The sequence below is a fragment of the Ochotona princeps genome, chromosome 29 (assembly GCF_030435755.1).
Source record: "Ochotona princeps isolate mOchPri1 chromosome 29, mOchPri1.hap1, whole genome shotgun sequence".
Lineage (NCBI taxonomy): Eukaryota > Metazoa > Chordata > Mammalia > Lagomorpha > Ochotonidae > Ochotona > Ochotona princeps.
Genome location: NC_080860.1, coordinates 15,479,052 through 15,505,081, shown reverse-complemented (window position 1 = coordinate 15,505,081; position 26,030 = coordinate 15,479,052). Strand labels below are relative to the sequence as shown.

Here is a 26,030-nt window from a genome sequence, read left to right as displayed (position 1 = left end):
CTACTTCCCATCCAGCTCCCTGCTTGTGGCCTGGGAAAGCAATAGAGGATGGCCCAAAGCCTTGGGACCCTACACCAGCGTGGGAGACCCAGAGGAAGCTCCTGGCTCCTGGCTCCTGGGTTCAGATCAGCTCAGCTCAGCTTTGGCCGTTGTGGCTACTTGGGGAGTGAACCAACATATGGAAGATCTTTCTCCTTCTCATTGTGTATCTGCCTTTCCAATAAAAATAAATGTTTTTTAAAAGTCTGTATATCTCACTACCTTTTATGCAGAAATAGACCTTCAAAATTCACCCACCCAAACCCTTCAAGGGGAAATGAAGACTTCAGAGGGTTCTGAGGCTATAAGCCTAACAAAATAGATTATCTTCCAACATCATTTCACTATCAAATCTGGTGATGTAACACCCACCACACCCACATCACAAACCAAAGTGACATCACAAATACTGGAGATAATGGCTCAAAACTGTCTGCACATGAGCCAACATTTAAACAAACTGCAATTTGCCCACACACGACTGTGGCAGGGAAAGACAGGTGACTAGAAATATTTAACTAAAACAAAAGAAAGAAAGAGAAAATACATATTTCTTACCCCACTAAGCTAGCTAAAATAAAAATTAAGGCAACTGAAATATGGTAAGGTGATTTTACTTATTACTTTTTTTTTGCTGTACCACAATGCTAGGCCCTGTGGTTTCATTTTTTAAAATATGTAATTGATAATTCTTAGAAAGACAGGTCACTTTATGTGATTCGAATGTATCCACATCATTCTTTTGTTATTGGGTAATCCCATGCATTAATTGTGCTATTTGGGAACTCAGAATTGATTTTCCTAACGTGTGCTAGCAGCTTTTTTGGGGGGGCGCTTGCAGCAGTCTGCTTAGAAAGCATGATCAAGACGCGGCAGGACTTTCTGCACTGCAGCATGGATGAGAAGTGGCTACAGAAGTCCTTAATTATTAATTTTTCTTATATTGATTTGAATGGCAGAGAGGGAGAAAGAGACAGAGCTGCTTGTCCTCTGGCTCACTCCCCAAATGTCTGCAATGGCTGAAGTTGGAAGCTGGGAGCTTGGTCTGGATCACCCACCTGCATGGCAGGGACCCAGCTACTTGAGCCATCACCTGCTGCCTCCCAGGGCGCACACTGGCAGGAAGTTGGTTTCAGAAGCAGAGCTGAGCATTGGATGCAAGCACTTCGATTTGGCAAGCAGCCTCCCCAAGCAGCATCTTTATTGTTATGCCCATGCCAACCTGCCATGTCGAGGTCTTCAACGACCCTGCCTCCCAGTTTCTGCCAGAGATTGCCTTATCTTTCCAACAAAAATGGATTGCCGTATATTTCCTGTGAATCCGCCCTGACCCCAGGATGCAGTGTCCTTTGAGAGCTTGCATGTTACCTTGAATTTGTATAGTTACCATCTCTTCTGTGCTAAGTCTAATAGGCTTTGGAGAGCAGGAGAGAGGACATATATATGCAAGATTTTCTCAGAACCATGTGGCAAAAATGGTCCATACAAAGATACTAATACTTTTGTCTTCCTAGTAGCCCTGGTCTCTGCTTGAGACCTGGTCATTTCTTCTTCCTTTATAATTCTAGCATCCAGTCTATGTGAGGCGAAACCCCACCCTCCTCACCTATGGACTCCGCCAGTGCGTCCTATTGAACACCAGGCTCCAGGATTGCTACATTGACTCACCAGTTTTCTCCAGTGACTGGGCGGCTAGGACATGTGCCAATGAGAACATCCAGACTCCAGCCCCAGGTACCGCCTCCTGCTGGGAAGTTGTGAAGAACCCACTAATTGCCAGTTCCTTCTCTCTGGTTAAGCTGTTGCTCAGGCGGCAACTGAAAGATCAACGCTGCCCAGCATCATGCAAGTTGGGAGACATAAAACCACCTGTGAAGACATTAAAAACCAAAGACAATTCGGTGGCTAAAGTCACCCAGCATGTCAGGATGAGAAACTCCATCCGTTCCAGAAGCAAGCAGCTGGCAGAATGGCTGCCAAGTTCACGTGGGTGCAGGAGGCGTGCAGAAGGCATTGGAGAGGTAGATGTTGGCCAATGGTGGAAGAAATGTGATGGGCAGGGAGAGGGAAAAAGGTCAAGGTTGAGAACACTTAACATTGAAATTTTTTCCCAAAAGCAGAACACCTAAACAGGTGGTAGGGTGGGGATAAGGAGATTGGAGGGGCGCTCCATGACAGAGTGGGCAGCACACCCGATTTGGGGTTGTGCTACTTCTGTTAAGTTATATTCTGCCTAGTTTTATGGAACACAGACAAAAGGAATTTGGTGGTGAAGGGGAAAACAAGGGTGAGAAACACGGCCAGGGTACAGATCGTGCAAGCTCATGCCCTGACGTAAGCTAGGGACGTGACTGTGGCCCTCCACATGGTGAATGTGATCTGCAGAGGTCTGACCTCTCAATCCAGGTTCCTTACCTTGTGGTGGGTGGCCAAGCTCAGAGCACGCCCTGGGGCTAGGCTGTCAGGTTTCCCATCTCTGCTTCTGAAGATTGAGTTAATACATACAGAAGGTTTCCAAATGGAACCTGGCACCAAGCAAACAATTAGGATCTTGTGTAGCAATCAGCTGTTGATACTAACCTTCCAGTTGTATGACTTTGGGCAAACCCAATTCCAACTTCCTAAAACCATCTCCCACTGACCTTACCCACTTCTAGGGGGTACACATGCCATGACACACATGAAAGAGTTCAGTCACCTAAGCACAGGTTAGACAAACGGTGGCTGTGACCAAGACCCTGGGATGCCAATCCCAGATAATGATGCCATGTTCCTTCTCAAGTTTTAGCTTTGACTTCTCTGCTTTCCTCCTGGCTAGAGGGAAGACAGTTCAAAGGAGGAAGAAGCTACAGTCTGCCAAGATGCCCGGGACAGACACATGGAGCATGTGACTGCAACCCAAGCACCATGTGGGGACAACTGGCCAGCAGCCTGCAAAGGCCGAGCACCGCTTTCAGAAACCCACAGGCGACTGCCATCAGCGGAGGACACTCTAACCATCCATGGCCTCCCTGCCGAGGGCTACCGGGCTCTATACCATGCTGTGGTGGAGCCAATGTTGTGGAATCCTTCAGGAACCCCCAAGCGGTACAGCTTGGAGCTGGGAAAGACCGTGAAACAGAAGCTCTGGAAAGCTCTGTGCAGCCAGGCCGCTGTCCCCCAAGATGGGATGCACAAGGACCAGCTGCTGGAGCGGAAGTGGCTGGCAGTCCAGGAGGAGCCTGTGCCCCAGAATAGGCCCAAGTGCAAAAAATAGGTATTCCCAGGACTAGGATATTCACTGGTAACCGTCTGAAAAATAAACACTGCTTTGTACCTTCCGTGCAATTTCAGAGTGCCTCACACATGGCACGAAAGTCACTCAGCCCCAAGGTCCCTTGTCCACTGTAGATTAGCTGAACTTTTATGGTGAAGGGCTTGGAGGGTTTTATTTGAAAGGTAGAGAAACAAAGATTTTTCCACTTGTTAGTTCGTTCCCCTGCCCAAATGCCAACAACAGCTCAGGGCCAGGCCAGGCAGAAGCCAGGAGCCCAAATACTTGAATGATCATCAGCTGCCTCCCAGGGCACATGAGTAGGAAGCTGGATAGGAAGTGGAGCAGCTGGGACTCCAGAGAGCAGCTGGGATATGGGATGCTGGCACCACAAGCAGAGAGGATTATTAACCTGATACACCATAGTGCAGGTTCTGATGAAAGCTTACTTTTTCCCTACAAGGGTTTGAGGGTCTCACAGTCTCCCAGGCAGGGGAAGCTGGTGGTTTCCATGCATCCTGCATCCCGTTTTAAAACAGGAGACCATTAGGCTTGTAGTCTTTGCCACCATTTTCCCTGGTGCTCTGCACCCAGAGCTGAGCAGCAAGCCAACAACACCTCTGAAGCCCTACAGCAGGTGCTCCTTCAGGACTCCCCCTTACTCCTCTGTAGGCTCGATTTGATAACAGAGAAGGAAGGCATCAGATGCTGCCTGTGGGTGAGCTGAAGTCAGAAACTCTGGCCCCATGAAACCTCTTTCTTGTTGCATCTGGATCACGTTTCTGTCAGTCACGACAGCACGGCATACATACTTGATAAAATCGTATATATATTTTTTACAGTCATTTGTACAGTTTGTTACAAAACCATAGAAGACTACAACTCGTTTTAAATCATTTTTTGGTCTGCAAATATGTAAAATCTGTGTGCAATTATCATGTATTTACAGGGTCTTGTGTTAGTCATTTTCAATGATTATTTCAACAATGTCACACTCTCAACATAAGACATGGCTTCAAGATAAATATATTAGTAAATAAATATTCTGAGAACATATTTCCATAAATGAAATGTGCTGCTATACATATACAGAATATACATATGTTGTTTTCTAGCTTTTAAAACATTTTTTAAAATGGTAATGTTGGAAAAAAAAAGAGCCCTTAGACCATTTTATTACAAAATCTTTACATCAAAGTCTTTACAAAATCTTTAAGTGCTATGGGAGAAAAAAATTTTTTTTAAAGAAAACATTTAAAAATAGTGCCTTGTTAGACCAACACAATAGAAAGAGTTCATATAAAGAACAGAAAAAGGCAGTTCTGTTTACAAAACGATATTTCTGATGAATAATTATTTTTCAGATCTCGTTTTAAGAGCATTGGTCCTACATGAACTTGAGTGGAGATCAGAAGCTGAGGAGGGGCTGAGGAGGGGGCTGGGTTGGGGCACTGAGCAGTGACACAGCAGATGGCCTTGAGTAAAATGCCCTTGGCCTTGGAGAAGAGGAGGAGGGGGGCTCTGTCCAACCAGAGGTAACCCTGTCAGCCACAACATCCAAGCTTCCATTTCTAGCTGGTTCTAGATCTCTTCCGTGTGCTGACTGGGCTGTACTGAGGCCAGGCCGGGCCATAGGGACACCCTGGTTTCTGGTGGGGAATGAGGTGGTCCTGGGTCCCATAGTTTGGGGAGTCTGCCAAACAAGGTATTAGTCATCTTACTGGAGTCTGACAACCTTGAAGAAGACATTTCTTTTGAAGCTGATGGTGACACAATGAGACAGTTGGATGGTCCAACTCTCTTATCCTGGGATCCTCCCTGTCTGATGAGCCAGCCCAGATTTCCAAGGCAGTAGTAGATATTTAAAGTTCCAAAATTTTAGTTTTTGCTTCCACCACCTGTAAACGCTGAGCATTCAATGGTGCTTCTTTTAAAATCAGATGTGTTGATTTTAATAAGCCCAGTCTGAGCCACATTCTGAGATTTACTGCTTGAGGCTACTGAGGAGCAGTCCTCCAAACAGGCTAAAAGAAAACCCCTACCAGGGTACGGTTTCAGACCAGCCAACTAATATGTGGGGCCTCAAAAGCAGCAAACACACAAAAAGCAAAACCACAAACAAACAAAAATCTCAACCATGAGAAGCTGCTTTTTTGCAGTGCGCGTTAAAAGCCACACACCCGCTGCCCTAAAACCGCGTAATGCAAGCTGCCGTCTTGGGCAGCTGCTCCTCCTGGCTCCAGGAACAAAGGCGGTCCGCGGATCGCCTGTCAGCAGCTTGGGTGCTTCTCACACCCTCGCCAACAGGTGTGCAGGGCACAACCCTGGAGAGCCGCCCGGAGGCTGGGAACCTCTTACCACCGTCAGGTCCTCCATGACAAAGGGGTCCATCATTGCACGCTTGAGGCAAAACAAAAATAGTTATTCTGGTCGGAAGCCTGTGAGCCTGACTGGGAATTGGGTGTGGGTCACCTGGGACAGGAAGGAGGCTCCCTACTTCTTCACCTACAAGGTGGGGCTAGACTCTCTAGATGGAGGGAAAACATTGGCTGAAAATGAATGTAGGGTCGGTGGAAACAAGGCCTAATGGGATTAGTTTCCTCTAACGAAAACAAAAAAATTTTTTAAGAATAAGGGATACATGGGACAAAAAAGATGACAATCCCTGATTTGAAACAGCTTTAAATAGATTCTCCCTTTTAAAAAATGAAACATCGTATAAATAGAAAAAGACCCCAAAAAACATGTTTTGGGTTTTCTTCTTCTTCTTTAAAACTCCTCCTTTCATAGAAAATAAGAGGCTGGGGAAATATACAAAGGGCTACCCTGTGGGTCTCAGCCCTCTGATCCTCTCTGTCTCATGGAGAACCAATACTCATTAGTGCATGAGCAGACAGGTTAGTAGACACTTGCAAGTGAGATGAGCAACTTCAGCCTTGAGGCAGAGGGCTGAAGGACCCTGAAGCAGGGCTCCCGTGGGGGCGTGGGATGGGCTGGGAAAGGCTGCCATTAAGAACTTGGTGGAGCCCCCATGGGTCCAACTCCTTGTCCCTCAGAAGGCCGCCCCAGAAACAGCAGCAGCTGAGGGGTGTGGCTGCCCCCATCTCCAAGCACACGCAGCTGGGTCAGTGGGGACCACTCCCGCCTAGCCCCATGGGACACCAAGACCACAAAACAACCTTCCTCCTGGATGTGCGCCCCACACACCCTGGTCGAACCTTTTCTGCAGTCAAGTGGCGGGAGGCCAAAGTCAGGGCCACCCAGGAAGGGGGTTGGGTTGGGGGTTGGGGGGCTACCTCTGTTCTAACCTCAGGGGTCAGATTTTGAGACAGAGTTACCCAGCCCCAAGACACACTACCATTTACTATGACTGGGATCTCTGCCAAGCTCAGGGGCTGGCTGGGCTCTCAGTCATTTGCCTCAGGAAGATGACCCAGAAGGACAGATGGAGACTTCTGGGCAAGAACCAGCCTGGGGCTTGGGGCGAGGCGGGGAAGGGGAGGCGTGATGGTTTGGCTGCACGGAGCTGCACACCTGCCCCCTTATTCTGGTCTTGACGGTGAGCGCCAGAGAGGCTTGGCTTCCCAGGAGTCCCTGCAGTTTAGACACTGGAACTTGCCAGAGACATGCCCAGGAGAGGCAGTGCAGCATGGCTCCTTGGCGTTTGTACCCATATCGACAACTGGCTTGGCTTCAAGTTTCTGGTTGGTTTTCTAAGGCAGGTGTCGCCCTGAGCTTTTCAAAGGCCTGAGCTCCCTGCGGGAGACAACAGTATCTACACATGACGTGGGTCATTCAAATGCACCAGTGATTCTTTTTTTTTTCTCTTTCAGCAAAAGTTGGCGATTAGGGTTCTTTAAAATATATATTTAAATAACTTTACATTTACATATAATATCTTTAAAAAAAAAAGAGCAGAGAACTCAATCCCACACACCGCGGAACCCCAAGCACACACACTTTACAAAACAGAAGGGTGATATGTTACCAACAGGGGCACAGGAAGGGGTTGGGGAGGGCTGTGATAAACGAGGGGTGGGATCAGATGAGGGCGGCATCTTGCCACAGCTGGCTCACATTTTGGGTTGAGAAGGAGGGCTCTCTTTATTACCACTTTTGCGTGTTTGTCAAAGCTAAAAAATAAATTTTGTTTTTGAAGGAAGTCAGAGTGTGGAGTCTCCATTCAGTTTCCCATTTCGAGAGAAGAGCTCCTTCTGAGCTCAGGCTCCTGGGCCGCTGGGGTCTGCCGGGCGAGGTCCTGGTCCTGGGAGAGAGACAATAGTCATCAGGGGGAGACGCTGGCAGTGCAGGCCTGGGGCAGGGGCACAGGGACCGAGGGAGGGCCTAGCAAGATGAGCCCGTGCACCGCTGTGAGCTGTGCCTGCAAACAGGTCCCATGTGGCCTGAGAACACAGCTGCTGTCTGGACCTGCAGAGCCTTCTGGAAGCCCTTAGGTGGCACAAGAGTGCAACACACCAAAGAGACAGGCCCAGGGCAGAGGCAGTGGGGACAACCCCGACTAACAGAATTTAGAGGTTCCAACCCAGAGGGACGTGGGCTTAGGAGGACTTAGGAGGCACACAGGGACAGGGCAGGAAGCCAGCAGGGAGAAGCAGACAGGAGTGGGTTAGAAAGCTAGGCAGGGGCTGGAACACACAGTACTGGGGGACGCGTTCTGCCTCACTGAGAAGGTTCCAAGGCTAATGGCAAGTTTTTCTAGTGAAAACACATAGACTCATGTTTAAAAAAACAAAAAACAAAAAGTCTACTCTGGCTCAAGTGCAAAGAAGGACGAAGAGCTGTGACTGCAGCCATCTTCTGCAATGTCTGGGGGTGGGATCAGATCATGGAAACACGGACTTGATGGGCCTAGAACTTACTGGGGAAGAACACCTGGCTGTTATCAGGTGTAGATGGCATTCAACAAGGGCAAGGGCCTGCTGCGGTAGCCTAGTGGCTAAAGTCCTCGCCTTGCATGCACTGGGATCCCATATGGGCGCTGGTCTAATCCCGGTGGCCCTGCTTCCCATCCAGCTCCCAACTTGTGGCCTGGGAAAGCAGTTCAGGACGGCCCAAAGCCTTGGGACCCTGAACCTGCGTGGAAGACCTGGAAGAGGCTCCTAGGTTTGGATTGGCACAGCTCTGGCTGTTGTGGCCACTTGGAGAGTAAATCTCTCCTCCTCTCTGTATATCTGACTTTCCAATTGAAAAAAAAAAAAAGAACAAAAATAAAAACAAAGCCAAGGCACAAAGGAGACTTTCAGAAAACACAACGAGAAGGGTACCGCTGTGGGGATCCCTCTCTGGCCCAGGTCCACCTCCTACTCACCTGCAGCCTCGGGGGCCATGGCGTTAGACTCCTGAGTGTCCTGGGAGGTGCAGGGGAAGCTGGCTGTGGTGGCACCCGCATCGTTTGGAGGGCAGCCAGGTGGTAGTGGTGCCCCGGCCTGATGGCATAGGGGCCACTCTTCTTCCTGGGCTGCTCCCCGAGCCCCATGGGGCCAAGGTGTGTCCAGAGCGGACGGCCCACCCCAGGAGCTGAGGCTCTGGGGGCCCTGGCAGTCTGAGGGCAGGCCCAGGTCTGGGTCCACATCCTCTGGGATGATGGGGATGCGTTGGCCGAGGTCCCGGGCCCCCGGGTAGCAGCTGGGCAGGGGCTCCTCAACGAGTGTGTACTGCACACTCACAGAGTAGTCCTCGGTGTGGCAGCCGCTGGGGGCCACCTGCTTTTCTTCATAGAAGCAGCAGGGAAGACCCTCATATTTTACCCCATCTGTCCTGGGCCGATGGTCTGGGGGAAGGCCATACATGGAGCTTCCCGGCTGCCCTGGCTGTGGCTCCCCACTGGCGAGGCCACAGGCCTCATGAAGGGGGGACCCGGAAGCTGAGGGTTGGGGCTCATAGCAACAGGTGCACAGTGGCCCCTCACTTCCCCCCTTCCAGGTCCTCCTGAGGTCCAGGGCAGCCCCAGGAGAAGCCTCGAGCCCCACTTCTGAGGTAGAGCTGTTGGGCCCCCTGTGCTCCAGTGAGGAGCTGCTGCTGTAGTTCATGTCCAGGCTGTAGGTAGACAGCTGGTCCCCCGAGGGCAAGGTGGGACCCGGCCAGGCCTCACCCCGCCCAGCACCATGATGCACGGCCTGGAATTCCTCGGGTGGTGGCAGCGGTGGAGGTGGTGGTGGGGGTGGAGGCGGGGAGCCCTCGAGGTGCACAGCAGGCCCCCGGCCTGAGCTGCCTGACCCACTGGCGTCGCTGGTGCGACATGGGCTCCGGCTGCGGTAGATGAAGGGGTCATAGTCACTGCTGAGGGAGCTGCGGAAGGTGGAGCAGCTCCCGTACACACCCTGGTTGCTGACTTCGGTGCAGTCTACCACCGAATCGCTGGAGGAGCAGTGGCACTGGCCAGAGCTGCTGCTGCTGCTGTCACTGCCCGGGCAGTCGGCCAGGTAACCGCTGCACACTGAGCGGTGGCCATGGTAGCAGCTGAAGCTGGATGTGCTGCCGCTCTCCAGGTGGGAGGGCGGGGCCACGTGCACCATGGTGGGGAAGAGCAGGCCACCGCTGCCACTGCCACCACCGCCACTGGGTGCAAAGGCACGGGCCGGGCCCCGGGGATGGAGGCTGGCGGGGGGCTGACCCTCCTGCTCCGGGTAGCTGAGGCCCTGGAAGTAGTAGTGTTGGTACATGGTCTCATACTGGGAGAAGCAAGCTGCCTTAGAGAAGCTGCGGCTGCTGAACTTGGGCCTGCGGAAGGGGTGGGCTGGTGAGTAGGCCCGGTGCTCCAGGCCGCAGCGGTGTGTGGCCAGGCTGTGGTCCAGATGGAAGGGTGGGTAGCCGCGGATATAGGCAGGGGTTTGCGGAGAGTAGAGGCTCTGTTCCCCGTGTCGGTCCACGGTCAGCAGCGTCACGGGATTCCCGTGGGAGTCCATGCTCGTCCTGGTGGGGTAGGCTGGGATGGCATTGGTCCTGTGCACACGGCCTGGGTAGTGCACGGGCAAGGTCACCCTCTGCTGCCGACCCCGAGGGAGGTTGCTCGGCTCCACACACACGGCGCTCGGGTTTCCCTTTTGTTCTGGGGAGAAGCAGACAAAACAGAGTAAGCAGGGCCAAGCAGACAGGTACTGGACGCGAAACACGATAGTGCTTGGAGCAGTGGGCTTGGTCACGGGACAAGTGCCTATTTTCCTGAGCCTGCCCACTTCTAAGTTGTTGCCAAGCCTGGCTGCGCTGGGGGAGGGCTGACTGTGTCTCTGTGAAAGGTGGTCACCCTCATAAGGACCCCACCTCCTCACCATTCTGCCGGACCAGGGCACCACCTGGGTATGTGGACAGCAATGGGGGTGGGGGTAACACAGAGGTGATAGCGTCCCTTGCCCCACAACAAGTAATACAATATTGGCACTGCACACGCTTTGGCCCCCGTGGCCCTGGAGAATAGCCCTGTGACTCTCGGCAGGAGTGGGCATCTCTACTCTGGGGCCACTGAAGAGATGGGGGCAGGGGTGGTGGCTTTGGAACGACCCTTCATGCTGGTACCCCAGGGGTTCCTAACGCCAGGCTCAGTACTAAGAGGACAGCGTCCTGTAACTTCACCCCTGGCAGTGCCGGTGGCGGCAGCTGGGGACCCTTACCTATGATGTTGTGCCGACAGTGTGGGCAGGTGTGGTGCTGCAACAGCCAGGGGTCCACACACTTCCTGTGAAAGCGGTGAGTGCAGGGGATAACCCGTAGCTCCTGCAGATGGGGAGAAGAGACACAGCCTGAAGAGAGGACATGGTGAGCACGCAGCTCTGCCTTCAGCCATGTGGGCTGCCTTCTGTGGAGCCTGCTGTGCACCAAAGACCCTCTCACCATGCCTGGGCCCTCCCCCTGACCTCCAGGTACACATTGGCCCCATGCTAAGGCAGAGCCTACGTGAACCTGTCCATGTGCCAGGCCCAGTCATGGGAGCACTGGCGAGCTGGCCCCTTTCTCACAGTCAGAGGAGCGCAACACATATGCCAGCACGCGGGGAAGGACAGAACTTTGTGGTAGTGAGGCTGAGAAGCCAGGGGTGGAGGATATATCGCAGCTTGGGGATGGTGGCTGCCTCCAGAGATTGCAAATGGGGACTAGCTGAAAGGAAGATGTAGGTCAAGTGGCAAAGCTGTCCTGTCCCCCTCTGTCACCAAATTGGGGGTACCTGGTTGATAACAATTCAAACGAACACCTGACACTGTATCACGACAGAGGTCTCCTGTCAGTCCTCAGGTGACCTTTGAGACCACCTGGAAGGCTGGGCCCATGGCACAAGCACAGGAGGCTTGGACAAAGAGGTCATTGGCCCAGGACCACAAAGCCAGAATGTAGACAGTCCAGGCAGGCACCCAGGACTCTAAAAGGTTCTGCATAAACTCAGCTTTTATCTGCCAGCCTACACTGTGGCAGGGGATGAAGTTTCCATCAGAGGTGCAATGCTTGCCGAGTGAGCAGTTGGCTCCCTGCCTTTACGTCTCTGGGCATAGAGTGCTTGTGTGCATCTGCCTGATGATGTGTTGGGCCACATTCACTTAATCTCCTGACAGATGATGAGTGGCATGTAGCCCCCATGGTGTTATGCTTGCAACTTGGAACATTTCAAATGCTGGTTTGTGTCCCAGCTGCTCTAACTCCCTTCTAGCTCCCTGCTTGTGGTCTGGGAAAGCAGCAGAGGATGGCCCAAAGCCTTGGGATCCTGGACTCGCAAGGGAGACCACAAAGAAGCTCCAGGCTTCAGATTGGCTCAGCTCCAGTCATGGTGGCCACTTGGAGAGTGAACCAGCGGATGGAAGATAATTCTCTCTGTCTCTCCTCTCTGTAAATCTGCCTTTCCAATAAAAATAAATAAATCTTTAAAATAAATAAATGAAGAAAAGAAGATAGCATGTGTGGATTTTCTTGAAAGCAGACTTCTCTGGCCGATCATGCACTGGGAGAGAAGGGAGTGGGGGAGTGGCTTCCAAAAGTCCATGGGGAACTAAAATTGAACTGCAATATGATGGACAGGCAACATAATGCCGGAGAGTCCAGCTCTTACTGGGAATGCCCTCCCTCCCTCTCTCTCTCTCTCTCTCTCTCTCTGTTTTGCAAATAAATACAAATGGGTAAACCGACAATGAGACTTCCACGAGCTTTCTGAAAGCCCCCGTATTGTCCCTGATGGACTTCCGAAGCCACCTGTACTCAGTGTGGCTGCGCTGTGGTCACTCCCTCACAGGGCTGGAGAGGTCAGATCATGTCAGGTCCCTCCCGCTTAGTGACCTGAAGTTGCTGCAGAGCTGTAGGAAAGGAAGGGGGTGCCGTGGCCTTCCAGGGCTGGGCATCCCTTGCTGAGTGGCCTGCCTCAGCCCTGCCCAGGATGCCTCTTTCCTTACCTCTCCGTCGATGTACCTCTCCAGGCAGATGGCACAGTCAGATGTGGAGCTGCTGCTGAGCGTGTCCAGGGCCCCGCAGCTCCCCTCTCGGCGGCCCTTGCTCTTGGAGTTGAACTTTCTGGTTTCCATCTTCTCCAGAGCCTGCACAGCCAGTCTGTTCATGGAGTTCTGCATGGTAGAATGTCAGCTGTTAGGGTCTGGGACCCCATTAGCAGTCATGGCTGCCCGCCAGGGACCATGGGTAAGCAATTGCTTTGAGTTGAGGTTGTCCCACAGAGGCCTTTACCATCACCTGAACACAGGGATCTTCGCCCATTTCTTAGCCTGCCTGCCTCCAGATTTAGCCGGCTCATGAGTTATTAAACTGCTCCATGCCAAGGGAACCTGCTCTTTACTGGAAGGACATGGCAGGAACCAAGAGATAACATGTGTGAGGCCTAAGCAGCATGCCCATCGGAGGTGCTGAACTGCTGGGAGAATGTCAGTGACCATGCTCACTGTGGACTGCTCACCTGCGCCCCCTCACGACCAAGGTCTGAGTCTGGATCCCTGCCTATAGCCTCTCAGCAGCCCCTGTGGCCAAACTTTGCCTTCTTGCAAGAACACACAGGGATGTGCTTGCTTAAGTGCCACAGTGGCCATTTTGCTCACTGACAGTCACCAAGGGAGCCTGCCACACAGAATCAGATTGAGCAGAGTGGGCCAGGGCCTGAGATCTGGCTTGTCACTCTGCCCATGCGGCTGCTGGCTGCCAGGTCCTAGCTGAGGCGCGATGGTCAGGCCTAGTGCTGGATACTGCTGTGCCTCAGGCTGTCACAGAAGGGCTGACCAAGGCCCTGGTGGTCCCCAGTGATGGGCAGCGGGGGTCCATGTGTGTTACCTGGCTGCGCCGCTGTTTCAGCTTGATTTTGACCAGCAGGATGAGGCAGACTAAGGAGACCACGACGAAGAAAGCCAGGAAGATGCCCATGTCGAAGTACTCGGTGGGTTGCTGTAAGACGACACAGGCTTGCTTCAGCACGGCAGTCGAAGGCCCTAGCCAGGGGAAGGCACATGGGGCCAACTCCCCTCTAGCTCAGGACAAACTCGTGGGCTGCCACTCTTGCACGTGACATGCTCTCGCGGCCTGGGAAGGCCGGCAGGGGTCAGGACACCCCATGGTCAAAGGAGCCCCCCTGGAGGCCTGGCTCCCCATGAAACAGCACGGTGTCACTTTAGCTAGTCAGAAAGAACGTAAGTGCACTCAGGGGACAAGGGAGTGAGTGTCATGTTTTGTGGGAACAGTGATTAGGAGCTGTATAATTAACAAGTTATAAGCACTCAGAAAATGTTACGCTGCTTCCACAGATATTGGCTTCCACTACAACAATGAGTCATATTTCCCAAAGTGCTTGAAAAAGCCGGCCAGTTTCTGCAGACTCCCCCTGCCCCTAGTATGTGCTTTTCTCCTCATAGTGCCCTGTCTCCTAGAAGAACTCAGAAGCTGCTTCCCCTGGGATGGGCACGTAGCCCTGAGGAGTGGGGCTTGGTGATCTGGAAGTCCTTTGCATCTGGACACCTGGGCAGTTGGCAGGGCCATCCCTGTTGTGTGAACAGTGCAGTGTTCGTGAGGAGGAGATGCAGTGTTCACGGGGCACCTGTTCTGTGCCTCCAGAATCCTTCAGCCCCAGGTTTGGGGGGAAGAGACGCCCATGAAGAGCTGACAAACGGCAGTGTCTCCTCCAGAGGCGTCTTAAGGACGGGAGACTTGGCATTGCACATGAGGCCCCAGTGTCAGTCCTGGGGGAAGGTAACTTCACACGGCACATAGGGAGTTGAACCTAACATGGGCGAAAAGTACAGGCCTTTCCCACAGTCCTAAGGTCGGGGGCAAGGGGCAGGGGGCATGGGAAGCCAAGTGCTAGGGGCTTCAGCTCTCCCATCCCCTGTGAGTCTTTCAGAGGGAGATGAGATGGAGGAGAAAGGAAGCTATTGAGTTGTTACAGGGAATGTGACATCTTAGTGCAAATCTGTTTCTCGTGAGACTATTCAAATTGCTCACATCCAAGACAATAGGTGAAATTTCTCCCTGGCTTCCTGTGCCGCTGCTGAAGCAGGCTCTATGTGCAGGAGCCTGAAGGGGTACTGAAGCGATGGGGATGTGTGAGGGGGAAGGGAACAGAAGCACATGTGGTAGTGGGGCAGGTGCCTGGGGGTGCACGCGCAGATCCCGGGGCTGGCTGGTGTGAGACTCACTCGAGGCGGGCGGTGCTGGATCCTGGCTCGGGCCACTTTCTGCTTGTTGACGATATTCATCAGTTTGATGGCATCTGCACCCTTCACATACACCACCGGCCTCTTCAGTGGGTCCTCCAGGCCCTGGTTTAGCTGGGGAGGAAGACAAGGCTGTGCTTAAAAGATGTACCTCCTCCCGAGACACTGGAGACAGACAGAGGCTGCAGAAAGACAACGCTCAACACTGCAGAAAGTTCTCAGCCAGCTAGGTGTGGCAGCCTGGTAGCTTCCAGAAGCGATGGCCTTGGAGAAAAGCTCCCTGACCCCCATCTCCCTGACTCTTCATCTCTCAGGGGTGTGACATCTAACTTCAAGCAGAACTTCCAAGGTGACAGAGCCTGGCTTAAGGAATGTGCCTCTCACGGGAAGCCTTCACCGCCAGCAAGGCCAGAGCGTTTTACCTGGTCGATTGCTTCTGGGTTTTCGGAGACATCAAAGATGACTGCGGTGGCTCCTCGTTGCACAGCACGCTTGGCCTGGTGGAAGGAAAAAGCAAGTTGGAGATGCTGGTCCCATTACCTCCCTGCATGTCCCTGGAGGCCAGGACCGCACACGAGGGCAGAAACTGACAGGTACCAACTCCTTCATGTGACAGTTGGCACATCAGTCAACTGTCCTCTCAGTACAAAGGGAACAAGGTCATCTATTTCTCATGGTCCTCCAGAGAGTTAGATTTGATGAAAAATAAGGAATTGGGTAGGTAACTCATAAGCTTCTGTCTCTGGAACCGAATGTCAAAAATGAAATAGCAAACTCACAGGCTGCCCTGTCAGCAACGGGGGCCAATGTCTTTGGTGGCCCTCTCTTCCTTCCCATGTCACTCAGCTGGAAGAGTATGTGGACTACTCCTGAACGAACCCCTGAATGGTCAGTTTGAATGAGGGACATGGGCTGAAGACCTCTAGAGATGCCGCTGGGGTGAGGTTGCAGGGGAAGCTACGAGAAACGAGTGTAAAGTGGGGGATTTAGCGCAGCTGGCTGTTGAACCTGGCTGCACATCAGAAACCACTTGGGAAGTTTGTAAAGCCGAGTTCCTGGCTCCAACCACAGAGACTGATTCAGCGGGGCTGGAGTGGGCCCAGGAGACTGAGTTCTATCGGCCTGCGGAGAGATCCGGGTGAGTCAGCCACTTGAGGCACGGCAGATCAGAGAGTTGAGATTAGGTCGCTTTGGGAACAAATGAGAAGCCAGGCGAGTCTTCTGGGGTGCGGGCAGGGGTGATGAGAAAGAATTCCTTTCTATCCTAGTCAACTAACTTCAGTGGGCAACAGAGGAGAAGCTGTTGGAAGAATAAGACATTAGACGCACCTTGGATTTTAGGAACCAGGATCATGTTAGGGAAGTGATGTCTTTAATGTGTGTGTGCATGTGTGTGCAAAACAGAAACCAAAACTACCCATCTATAGCATGAACAAACGATGGTCAAGGTCAGAGGTTAACAGGGTCACTAGGGGTAGGGTCTGACATAGAGAAAATCTGAATTTCCTTCTACAGGAAAAATCCCCAAACATCAACCTGGCCCCAAAGACAGCATTAAGAATATGGCTAGATCAATGTCGGCTTGCCCACTAGAGGGCAGTCTCATCCCACACCTTTAAGGCAGTCCGTTCCTTTGCACCCAGGTTTTGAGGTAGTTTCAGAAGCGCTGGCACTACACCAACGGTTCTTCAGCAGAGAATGTTTTGAATTGCAGTTACAGCCTCTGCTGACGCCTTCCCTCTGCCCCATCCATGGGGTGCTTGCTGCCTTAGGTAGTGGCCGGGAGGGGAATGAATGCTAGCAGGCATTCCTGCCTCAGCTGGGTGCAAGTCACTGGATCTCACTCAGACCCAGCCTCAGCTGCTCTATGTGTCAGAGAAGGAGGATGCCTCCAGTCAGCCTGACTGTGGTTCCTTCCACGCCCCAGTCAGGAAGCCAGGAGCTTGTTCTGGGTTTCCCATGTGGGTGCAGGGTCCCAAGGCTTTGGGCCATCCTTGACTGCTTTCCCAGGCCACAAGCAGGGACCCGGATGGGCAGCTAGGCTGGTGGAATTAGAACCGATTTTGGTGCATGCAAGATGAGGACTTTCAGCCACTAGGCTACTGCGCTGAGCCCGGCCTGCTGCCATTTTCAACAGCTGTTAAGCAAGCCCTTGTGACCCAGTGTTTAACCTGCCCTGTAGGAAAATCCTGACAAAATGCCGTCCTAACAGAAAATAACCCAAAAAAAGTGATAGAAAATCTTTTTGTCCCAAATTCCTGACCACAGGATAAGTGTGGAAATTGGGATGACTAGTGTTATTTGAGGGCATGTATCGTCTACCTCTTAGTGGAAGTTGTGACATGTGGGGCTTTCCTAGTGGTACCCTGCCCTTTTTGCCTCTATTAAAGTTTATTTTAATCTATTTGGATGTTGGAGTGACAGACAGAAAAAGAGATGTTCTATCTGCTGTGTTCACTCTCCAAGATGTCCACAATAACCAGGTTCGGGTCAGGAACTCCGTCTGGGTTTCCCAGTTGGGTGACAGGAGTCCAGCACCTGCACGAGCTTCCTCCCAGGATGCACTAACAGGAACCACATCAGCAGTGGTGGAGCAGCCGGCACACACACTGGCCCTTTGGTAGGGTGCAGGCATTGCAAGCAATGGCGCAGTTGGCTGTGCTGCAATGCCTGTCCTGCATTCTGTTCTTAAACTCACTGCAAGTTTTCAACAAGTTATTAAAAATTCTTTGTAAATATATATAATTTCTAGTTAAAAAAAAAAAAAAAAAAAAGACTGAGCTTTCATCAGCTGGTTCGGTCTGCCAAGGCTGAGCCAGGCCGAAGTCAACAGCCCAGAACTCCATCTGTATCTCTCATGTGGGTGGCAGGGCCAAGCACTTGGACCATCTTCCATCTTACCCAGGCTCATCAGCAGTGAGATGGGGCTGAAGCACAGCATCTGGGCCTTGAACAGCATTCCGATATAGCAGGCCAGCATTGCAAGCTGCAGCTTAACCTGCTAGCTACAACGCTGCACCACCCCTTCCCCAACTATGCCAAATATATATTAATATTTATTTTATTTTTATTGGAAAGTCAGGCAGAGACAGTGAGGAGAGACAGTGAGGAAGATCTTCCATCCGCTGATTCACTCTCCAAGTGGCTGCAATGGCCAGAGCTACGCCAATTTGAAGCCAGGAACCAGGAGCCTCCTCCAGGTCTCCAATGTGTGAGCAGGGTCCCAAAGCTTTGGGCTGTCCTCAACTGCTTTCCCAGAACACAAGCAGGGAGCTGGATGGGAAGTGGGGCCACCAGGATTAGAGCTGGCACGTGCAACGTAAGGATTTGAGCTGCTAGGCTAGCATGCTGGGCTCCTGCTAAGTATTTTTTAATGGCTGTGATATGCTTTCATTTTCTCACTCCTATTTGCTATGTTAATGATTATTTAATTAAAATAATTATTAATAATAACAAGCAATGATACATTGACTGAATCTTGGCTTTTTATATCCAATATCCTGAAGACAGAGGAGTTTGGAACTGAAGGCGAGGATGGAGAATGTGAAGCCAACCCACGCAGTCTTAAATGTGGACTCGCCTGACTGCACTAATGACAATCTATGTGCAATCTATGTGCAAGTGGAGATTAATTAATGCATAAAATCTCCACTGATCACAAGCTAGAGTGGCCCAAAGAATACAGTCACATTTGTTGACAGGGTTGATAGCAGGATAAGGTGGCCTGTTGGTGAGCTGATGGGGAGGAGCACTCTCCTTAGGAGAATCCTCCCATGTGGCAGACGAGCTCTGAGCTCATCACACGCACCCTCCTGATCCTTCAGGGTCAGGGTCCTGTGCAGCCCCTTCCATTCGGTGTCTCTCTTCTCATTTCTTGGGGTGTGGGGGGAGGCATTTTCCCTGAAACTATGATTATCTTGAGTGTTTCTCTAAGTGCTTGTGTGGGAAAAAAAAATCCTTCCTTCCTTCCTTTCACTGTCCCCAGCTGATGCAGGGACTCTGGGACACCTGCACCTACCTCCTCTAGTGTAAACCGTGCAGTATTTAAAGAACATGGCCTAGTGGCAGCTGACCTTAAAATAGCTCCCAGTGGTCCTGCTCAGTTTACAGATGCACACATCCTGCACACACACACCTTGCCTGGTGGCAGACATCTCCTGGGAGTCCAGGAGCAAGCGGCGAGGTAGCTCTTACCGACCACATTTGTACACCTCAAAAAGCCTAACAAAGCAGATCGCAAACTAATTAACACAGTAGGCAGGGCCGGGGCTTAATGCCATTTGTATTACCGTTTATTAATTTAGCTGTCCGATAGTAGTCATTAGCCAGCTACTCTGTGTGCTGAGCCCTGGGGACACATAAACAGCAGGGATCGGCCGCACGGTCTTGTCTTCGGAGCCTGTCTGCAGCCTGCAAGGCCAGCGTGGACCTCCGTGAGGAGGCTGCAAAGGCAAGTGGGCAAGCAGTTAAGAATTTGGGATCAAAGGGGAAAAAAAAAGAAATTGGGATCACTGTTGAGCTTGCTCAGTAAGAACTCCTCTCAAAGTGTATGTAAGAGGATGTGGCCAGTCTCTTTTGAGAAATGCTGCATATATATTCTCACCCACACAGAGCACATTAACATGCTAGAAGCTTATCTACCTATAATTCCAAACATTTCTCGGGTGCAGAACAATTGTTTCTATGTATTTATTTCAGCAACTTCTGGTAACCCCTCCCTTCAAGGAGGGGCCTTGGGATCCAATATCCCATGGTGGATGACTTGCCAAAATGTGAGCAGTTTCATCTCTTCAGCTTGTTTCCTCTCCCTCTCACAGGCTTGAAACTGGGGGATGTGATAGAAAAATTCACATTTTGATCAGAATGTCAATTACTGAATGAGAGGCACATCCACGTTTCAAATGGGATAGTTACTGGCATGAGAACACTTGAACCAATTATACAGGCTCCATCTGACAACTGTGTGCCAAGCATCCCAGGGAAGAAGAGCCTAGCTATGACCTTCTAGAAGTATCTGCTGGAACAGACTCACTCTCATCCTGCGGGAAAGCGTTTGGCAATGAGCAGGATGAGGGTGCTGAGGACTGGCCTTCTCTTACCCCAAGTGTTTGCCTTCCACTTTCCTTGCACAAATTTATGCGTGGGAGCTTGACCCCAACGGGTAGGCCCCTTGGCATCAAGATCCCGCTTCGGCTTGTATCCCAGAGCTATTTCTGGTCACTCCCTGAGTAGAGGACGCTGACCCAGGCATCTAGGGGCATTTCCAGCTCAGGCTGAGGGTGTATGGGGTCCTGCTATGGCCCTATTCTTCATACAATTCTTTTTTTTTTTTTTAAAGATTTTATTATTATTGGAAAGCCGGATATACACAGAGGAGGAGAGACAGAGAGGAAGATGTTCCATCCGACGTTTCACTCCCCAAGTGAGCCGCAACGGGCCGGTGCGCGCCAATCCGATGCCGGGAACCAGGAACCTCTTCCAGGTCTCCCACGCGGGTGCAGGGTGCCAATGCATTGGGCCGTCCTCGACTGTTTTCCCAGGCCACAAGCAGGGAGCTGGATGGGAAGTGGGGCTGCCGGGATTAGAACCAGTGCCTATATGGGATCCCGGGGCATTCAAGGTGAGGACTTAAGCCGCTAGGCCACGCCGCCGGGCCTCTTCATACAATTCTTAACTCTCTTATTCTCTGGGTTCCTTCTTCCAGGGGCCAAGTCAAAACTGTAGCTTTTTATTTATTCATTTATTTTAAATATTTATTGATAACTGGAAGGTGAAATGAAAAGAGAGACTGATATTTTTATTGGCTGTTCACTCCCCAAATGGCCACAATAGTTTCAGCTGGGTGCACCATGTGGGTGCTGGGACCTAAGCAATCGGGCTGGCTCTCACTGCTTTTTCAGGCGTCTTAGCAGAGACCTGGATTGGAAGTGGAACAGCACATGGGGTGCTGGCACTGGACCCCACTGTGCCCTCCTCCTTATAGCCCACTCTCTTCCAAGGGACGCTGATTCTACCAGCAAACCCACCTTCTGTTTTTCTGTCCCTATAGCTGCCAACCTGTTCCTCTTTGGGAGGTCCCCGGCCCAGCCCCTCTGCTCCTGGTGGACTCCACACAGCCACAGAAGGATCTGTACCTGCACTGCTCTCAGGCTAAGGTCTCACCTCCTACCGCCAGGCTCATCATCTCCAGACTACAAACCCAAGCCTGGAGCCCAACTTACAGTGAACTTCTGTAAATTCTCTGGATGTTGAAGTCCTCCCCCAGGGACACATGCATGACAGCGCCCCCTACTAGGGTTAGCTTAGCACCAGGCACCCCGGGCCCTCCTACCAAGAGCACTGATTACTCCCATAGTCCTCTTCCCTCCCCAACCCACGCACATGGATCTCTGCTGGTTATTTTGACTCTTTTCACTGAGAACAACCTGTCCTCTAGGTCTTCTCCACATCAACTATTTCTGGTGCTCCAGATTTGCAAGGTTTGGGCTTGGGTTAACTGTAGCACTTCTGTGGCTGTCTTTGTGTTGGAGGAGTCTTTTGGCTGCTCATTTGGGATTGTGTCTCTGGCCAAACTTCACACCAGGTCACATGAGTGGGTGTCAAAGTTCTGGGAAGACAGGACTGTCTGTCCCTTTGCAGTGTTTGGGCCTTCCCTTCCCTGGAGGGCTGGGAGCCTCCCCTAGTCGTTACTAAAGCAAAGCCCAGAGACCAATCCCGGGGCCACAGGGACACTGCCCCTACCCGATCAGCACTGGACCCCAACTGTCTCCCATGCAACACATGGAGAACTGTGGCCACACCTGGTGGGTGTCTGCCCAGGAAGATGTGGACCTTGGCCTGTCCTTCTAACCTGGTACAAAGACCCAGAGCTTGGCTGGCTTTCAGGGAAGACTGGCAGCAGAGCCCATGCGGCTTCCAAACTCCTAAGCCCAATGGTGGCCTCATTCAGCGTAAAAAGAGACCAAAGCACCTACAGCTGGATCCTGCAGAAACGCCAGAGTGCAACAAATGTGGCTTCTGTTGCTGCGGCCTGGCTGCTCCTGTGGTCCGGGAGGGGGCACTGGTCCCCCAGGGACTGGCCATGCCTGGTGCCCACAGGTCTCTCTCGGTGGGTCTTACCGCAGTCCAAACACCAGGGGCTCACTAGGTCCTTTCACGCCTCTTCCTCTGGAGGTTGCTAAGTGGATTTTAAACCCTCACGCCTCACTTTTTCCTTTCCTGTTCCCGAAGTTTCTCACTTAGTAAGTGACCACCCAGGCACCAGGCTGTCCAACACTCTGGTCAGCTGCTGCGCCGTGAAGCATGAGTCACCACGACGACCCGGGACCCACTTGCCAGGCAAGGGGGCTTGCAAGGCCTGTCTCACCGAGGGCCCTGTTTTCCGACAGAAACCTTTCATTCCACAGGAAATGAGGTCACACACCAGAGCACAGGGGTAACCAGGGAGAAAATCCTGGTGCCAAGAAGGCGGGGTGGGGGGGGATGAGGGGAAGAGTGTTAGAAGTGGGAGAGGCAAACTACCACCTCTCACAGACACCAGCGATCACCTGCTGCTCTTGGGCAACTGGTGCTGGGGTGGGGGTGGAGGGGCAGGGGCAGGTGGGGGAAGGGAGAGGAAGCCCTCCACCTCCTCCATAGCTGTGACAAAATAACCTAGTTTCTTTTAAAGCATATACTCCATGTGCAAGTGTGACTTGATTAAGCCAAGTTTTGGGCTGGTTTACTTGCAGGATTGGAAGCCCCCATCTCAAAATAGCCAGTAAGAGATAAAGCGAGGTGGGTGGGAGGCCTGGGCGGCTCACTGCCCAGGGAGGTGCCCGCTCCGCCGCCCGCCTGGCTCCTCGCTCCAGGGCTTGGCTGCAGCCCGGCCTGACCTTCCAGGTTTCCCTGGCAGGAGATCAAAGCACTGAAGCCACAAACACAGCTCAGAACTCCTAGGCCCTGCGGCCAAGTCTCCCCCCCAACTTCCCCCCAGGGTTCCTCCTCCACTGTGCCCATCCCTTTCTACCCCTGCTGTCCCCCCACCCAGGGTCCCCCTTCTCCCCCAGCCCTGCTACTTCACCCACCCCCGCCCCCAGTGGGCTGGCCTTGCTCCCACCCTCTGCCTGCCTACCCCTCCCTCCACCAGCCGCGCCCCTCCCCACCAGTAGAAGATATTTCTTGCCATAATTAAAGTCATTAAACCTGCAAAGGCTCCCGTCGGCTGCAGGTTCTGAGCTCCGGAACGAAGATGATGCATTTTAAGTCCTGGTTAAGATTATGCTGATCTATTTGGGAGACATGTAGCAGCGAGAACTCAGTGGTTAAGTTAGTGGTTACGGCTGCCTAAGTTTCAACAGTGTTATTTATTCTCAAAATATGTAGCAGTCCCACTTAATTTCTCCTAATTAAAGGAACTGACAGAAGAGGTTGCAGTCCGAGGCCGTGTCACGGCGCCGTGGCACAGGTTGGTACCCTTTTCACAACCAGAAACTACTGGGTGTCGAGCGGAAATGCATTTCTCTCGATCTTAATCTCAAACATAGACATTCAGACTGGTTCCAAGAAACACAATGATCCTCTTTGTTCTAACACCTTGACAAAGCAGCATCAAACTCAGGAGGGCCGGCTACACCCTCCTGGTCCCATTCACACTGTGGGGTGGAAGATGTGATGGAAAAGTGGCTGTAGGGGAGTCATTCTGAGAACTGTCTTACAGAAACCTTGGGAAGAACTTGGAAGCCATTAGCTTCCCAGAAATCTCACTTTGGGCCAAATCTTATAAAGTCAGCAACTGAAAACTTCAAAAAGGACCACCTCCTTTCCATGCATATGGCGACTAATTAATATAAACAAGTGCTAATTAGGTGGCTAAATCAAGCTCAACAAGGAACAACTGGTGCCTGCAAAGGTTCAAGAAGACCAGGCAGCTACCTGCTTTCCTGGATGGATGGATGGATGGATGGACGGACGGACGGACAGAAACAAGAAAGGTGGGGGGGAAAGGAGATGCAGCAGACCAGAGATAGAGAGATAGATGGATAGATAGTCTTTTTTAAAATATTCATTTATTTTTATTGGAAAGTCGGATTTACAGAGAGGAGGAGAGACAGAAAGATCTGTTGGTTCACTCCCCAAATGGCCTCCATGGTTGGAGCTGAGCCAATCCGGAGCCAGGAGCCAGGAGCTTCTTCCGGGTCTCCCTAGTGAGTGCAGGGTGCCAAGGCTTTGGGCCATCCTCCACACTGCTTTCCCAGGCCACAGGCAGGCAGCTGGATGGGAAGTGGAGCAGCCAGATACGAACTGGCATCCTTTTGGGGTCCTAGTGGCGCATGCATGGTGAGGACTTTTAGCTACTACACCACCACACGGGATCCAGGACCAAAGTTTCCTAGAAGTTTCCCAGGCACAAAAGGCTCAGAACCACTTGTTGGGACCCAAAAGTGCAGGGAGAGGCCTCCAGGATCACTGGTCTGGATGCATTCCTCAATACTTTCCTATTCAGTGGAAATGCTGTGGGTCCAGCAACCATTAACCAGCAAAACCTTCCCCTTGCATGCCCCCATCCCTTCCCCCTTAGGATGAAGCAAAGGAAGATGCTAGAGAATGCCTAGGTCTAGTGGTCAATCGACTCAAGAACAGCTGATTATTCTGATTAGACAAGTTCCTTTTTTTATTTTTAATTATAAGAGGATGATAATCTGGATGAAGGAATTTGTGCCTGCTGAGGCAGGCCTGCTCCTAGCATTAGTGGAGCTTGGGATGGATAGAGGTTGAAAAACCACTAAACAGAACAGGAGGTGGGGGGAAGAGGGACTTGAAAAAATTCATGAAAAGACAGCATGGATTTCACATTTTTTGCACTAAAAATAAACTTATCTCTTTCCATGAACTTTCAAAAACACATACAGCTTACCTTTCTGCCTTGACACTGAATCTGTCAGCAAGTCCTGAAAGGTGCAATCCCAAGGCACACTTCTTTAACTCTGTGGTCTACTCTGAACTTTGACAGGGCTGAGACAAATGAGGTGGACATGTCCATCTCCCCTCCCTGGGAAGACAGAGGGAATGTGCAGTCTGCAAAACGGGGCATCTCCTTGGACTCCTCATCGTGTAGCCAGGAGCTCAGGACTGCCATCTCCAACTCTGGCATCCCACAGGGATGCAGGCTGGAGTCCTGGCTACTCCAACAGTTTAGGCCTTTGATACACATGTGGGAGACCCTGATGGAGTTCCAGGTTCTGGCTTTGGCCTAGCCCAGCCCTGGCTGTTGAGGCTGTTTAGGGAGTTAATTAGTGGAACAGAGGATCTCTTTCTGTGTCTTTACTTCTGTTTCAAATTAATAAATAAGGATCGGTACAGTAGCCTAGTGGCTAAAGTCCTTGCCTTGCAACCACCAGGAGGATCCCATAATGGTGCTGGTTGTTATCCTGGCTACTCCGCTTCCTGTCTAGCTCCCTACTTGTGGCCTGGGAAAGCAGCAGGGTACGAACCAAAGCCTTGGGACCCTGCACTCAATGTGGGCGACCTGGAAGAAGATCCTGGTTCCTGGATTCGGATTGGCTCAGCTATGGCCGGTTTGACCACTTGGGGAGTGGACCAGTGGATGGAAGATATTTCTCTTTGTCTCTCCTTCTCTCTATAAAAATAAATAAATCTTTTAAAAATTAATAAAGAAATAATAAAAAAAAGCAGCACGACTTTAAAGCAGCCTTCCTTCTGGCTCTTGTCAGTCATGGCTGCAGCAGCCGGAACATGTCACCTACAAGGGGGAAAGGAGAGAACCCATGACTAGGTCCAGACAAGGTGCCTAGGACATCTCTGAAGCTCAGTGAGCAAGGGGGTGTTGACCCCCCAGTTTCCTGCTGAAGGTTCAAAGGTTACCTCACTTGCCCACGGTAACTTGGCCACCAGAGTTGACATTTGATCGAAGCCTCTCTCCCTTTTTCTCTGATCCCAGGCCAGGACAACTCAGGTTGACCCAAGGGTTCGTATGATTAGGGATGGTGGACAAGTATGCACATTTGGAAACCTGAGTACTGAATCTTCTGGAATCCCATCCACAGTGTTTCCCGTCCCATCAGCGCATCTGGGCAACTCTGATCTTAACCCCATTT

At 51.7% G+C, this 26,030-nt stretch overlaps 2 protein-coding genes across 2 annotated transcripts in view; one reads left to right on the top strand and one right to left on the bottom strand.

The window, feature by feature from the left end:
• The first annotated feature begins 484 nt into the window (after window positions 1-484).
• Window positions 485-3,359, top strand: C29H22orf31 (chromosome 29 C22orf31 homolog). Its single transcript, XM_058656740.1, has 3 exons — window positions 485-641; window positions 1,608-2,060; window positions 2,858-3,359. The coding sequence occupies exons 1-3, from the start codon at window positions 639-641 to the stop codon at window positions 3,293-3,295; spliced, it is 894 nt and encodes a 297-aa protein (XP_058512723.1). The 5' UTR covers window positions 485-638; the 3' UTR covers window positions 3,296-3,359.
• Window positions 3,360-4,101: 742 nt separating this feature from the next.
• ZNRF3 (zinc and ring finger 3) overlaps window positions 4,102-26,030 on the bottom strand; it is a 152,136-nt gene continuing 130,207 nt past the window's right edge. Inside the window, exons 3-9 of the mRNA XM_058656510.1 lie at window positions 15,357-15,431; window positions 14,917-15,048; window positions 13,562-13,672; window positions 12,682-12,849; window positions 10,921-11,023; window positions 8,622-10,361; window positions 4,102-7,556 (exon numbers count right to left, since the gene is read on the bottom strand). Of these exons, the coding sequence (XP_058512493.1) occupies window positions 7,513-7,556; window positions 8,622-10,361; window positions 10,921-11,023; window positions 12,682-12,849; window positions 13,562-13,672; window positions 14,917-15,048; window positions 15,357-15,431 (2,373 nt within the window). The 3' untranslated portion in view covers window positions 4,102-7,512. The remainder of the gene's footprint in view (window positions 7,557-8,621; window positions 10,362-10,920; window positions 11,024-12,681; window positions 12,850-13,561; window positions 13,673-14,916; window positions 15,049-15,356; window positions 15,432-26,030) is intronic.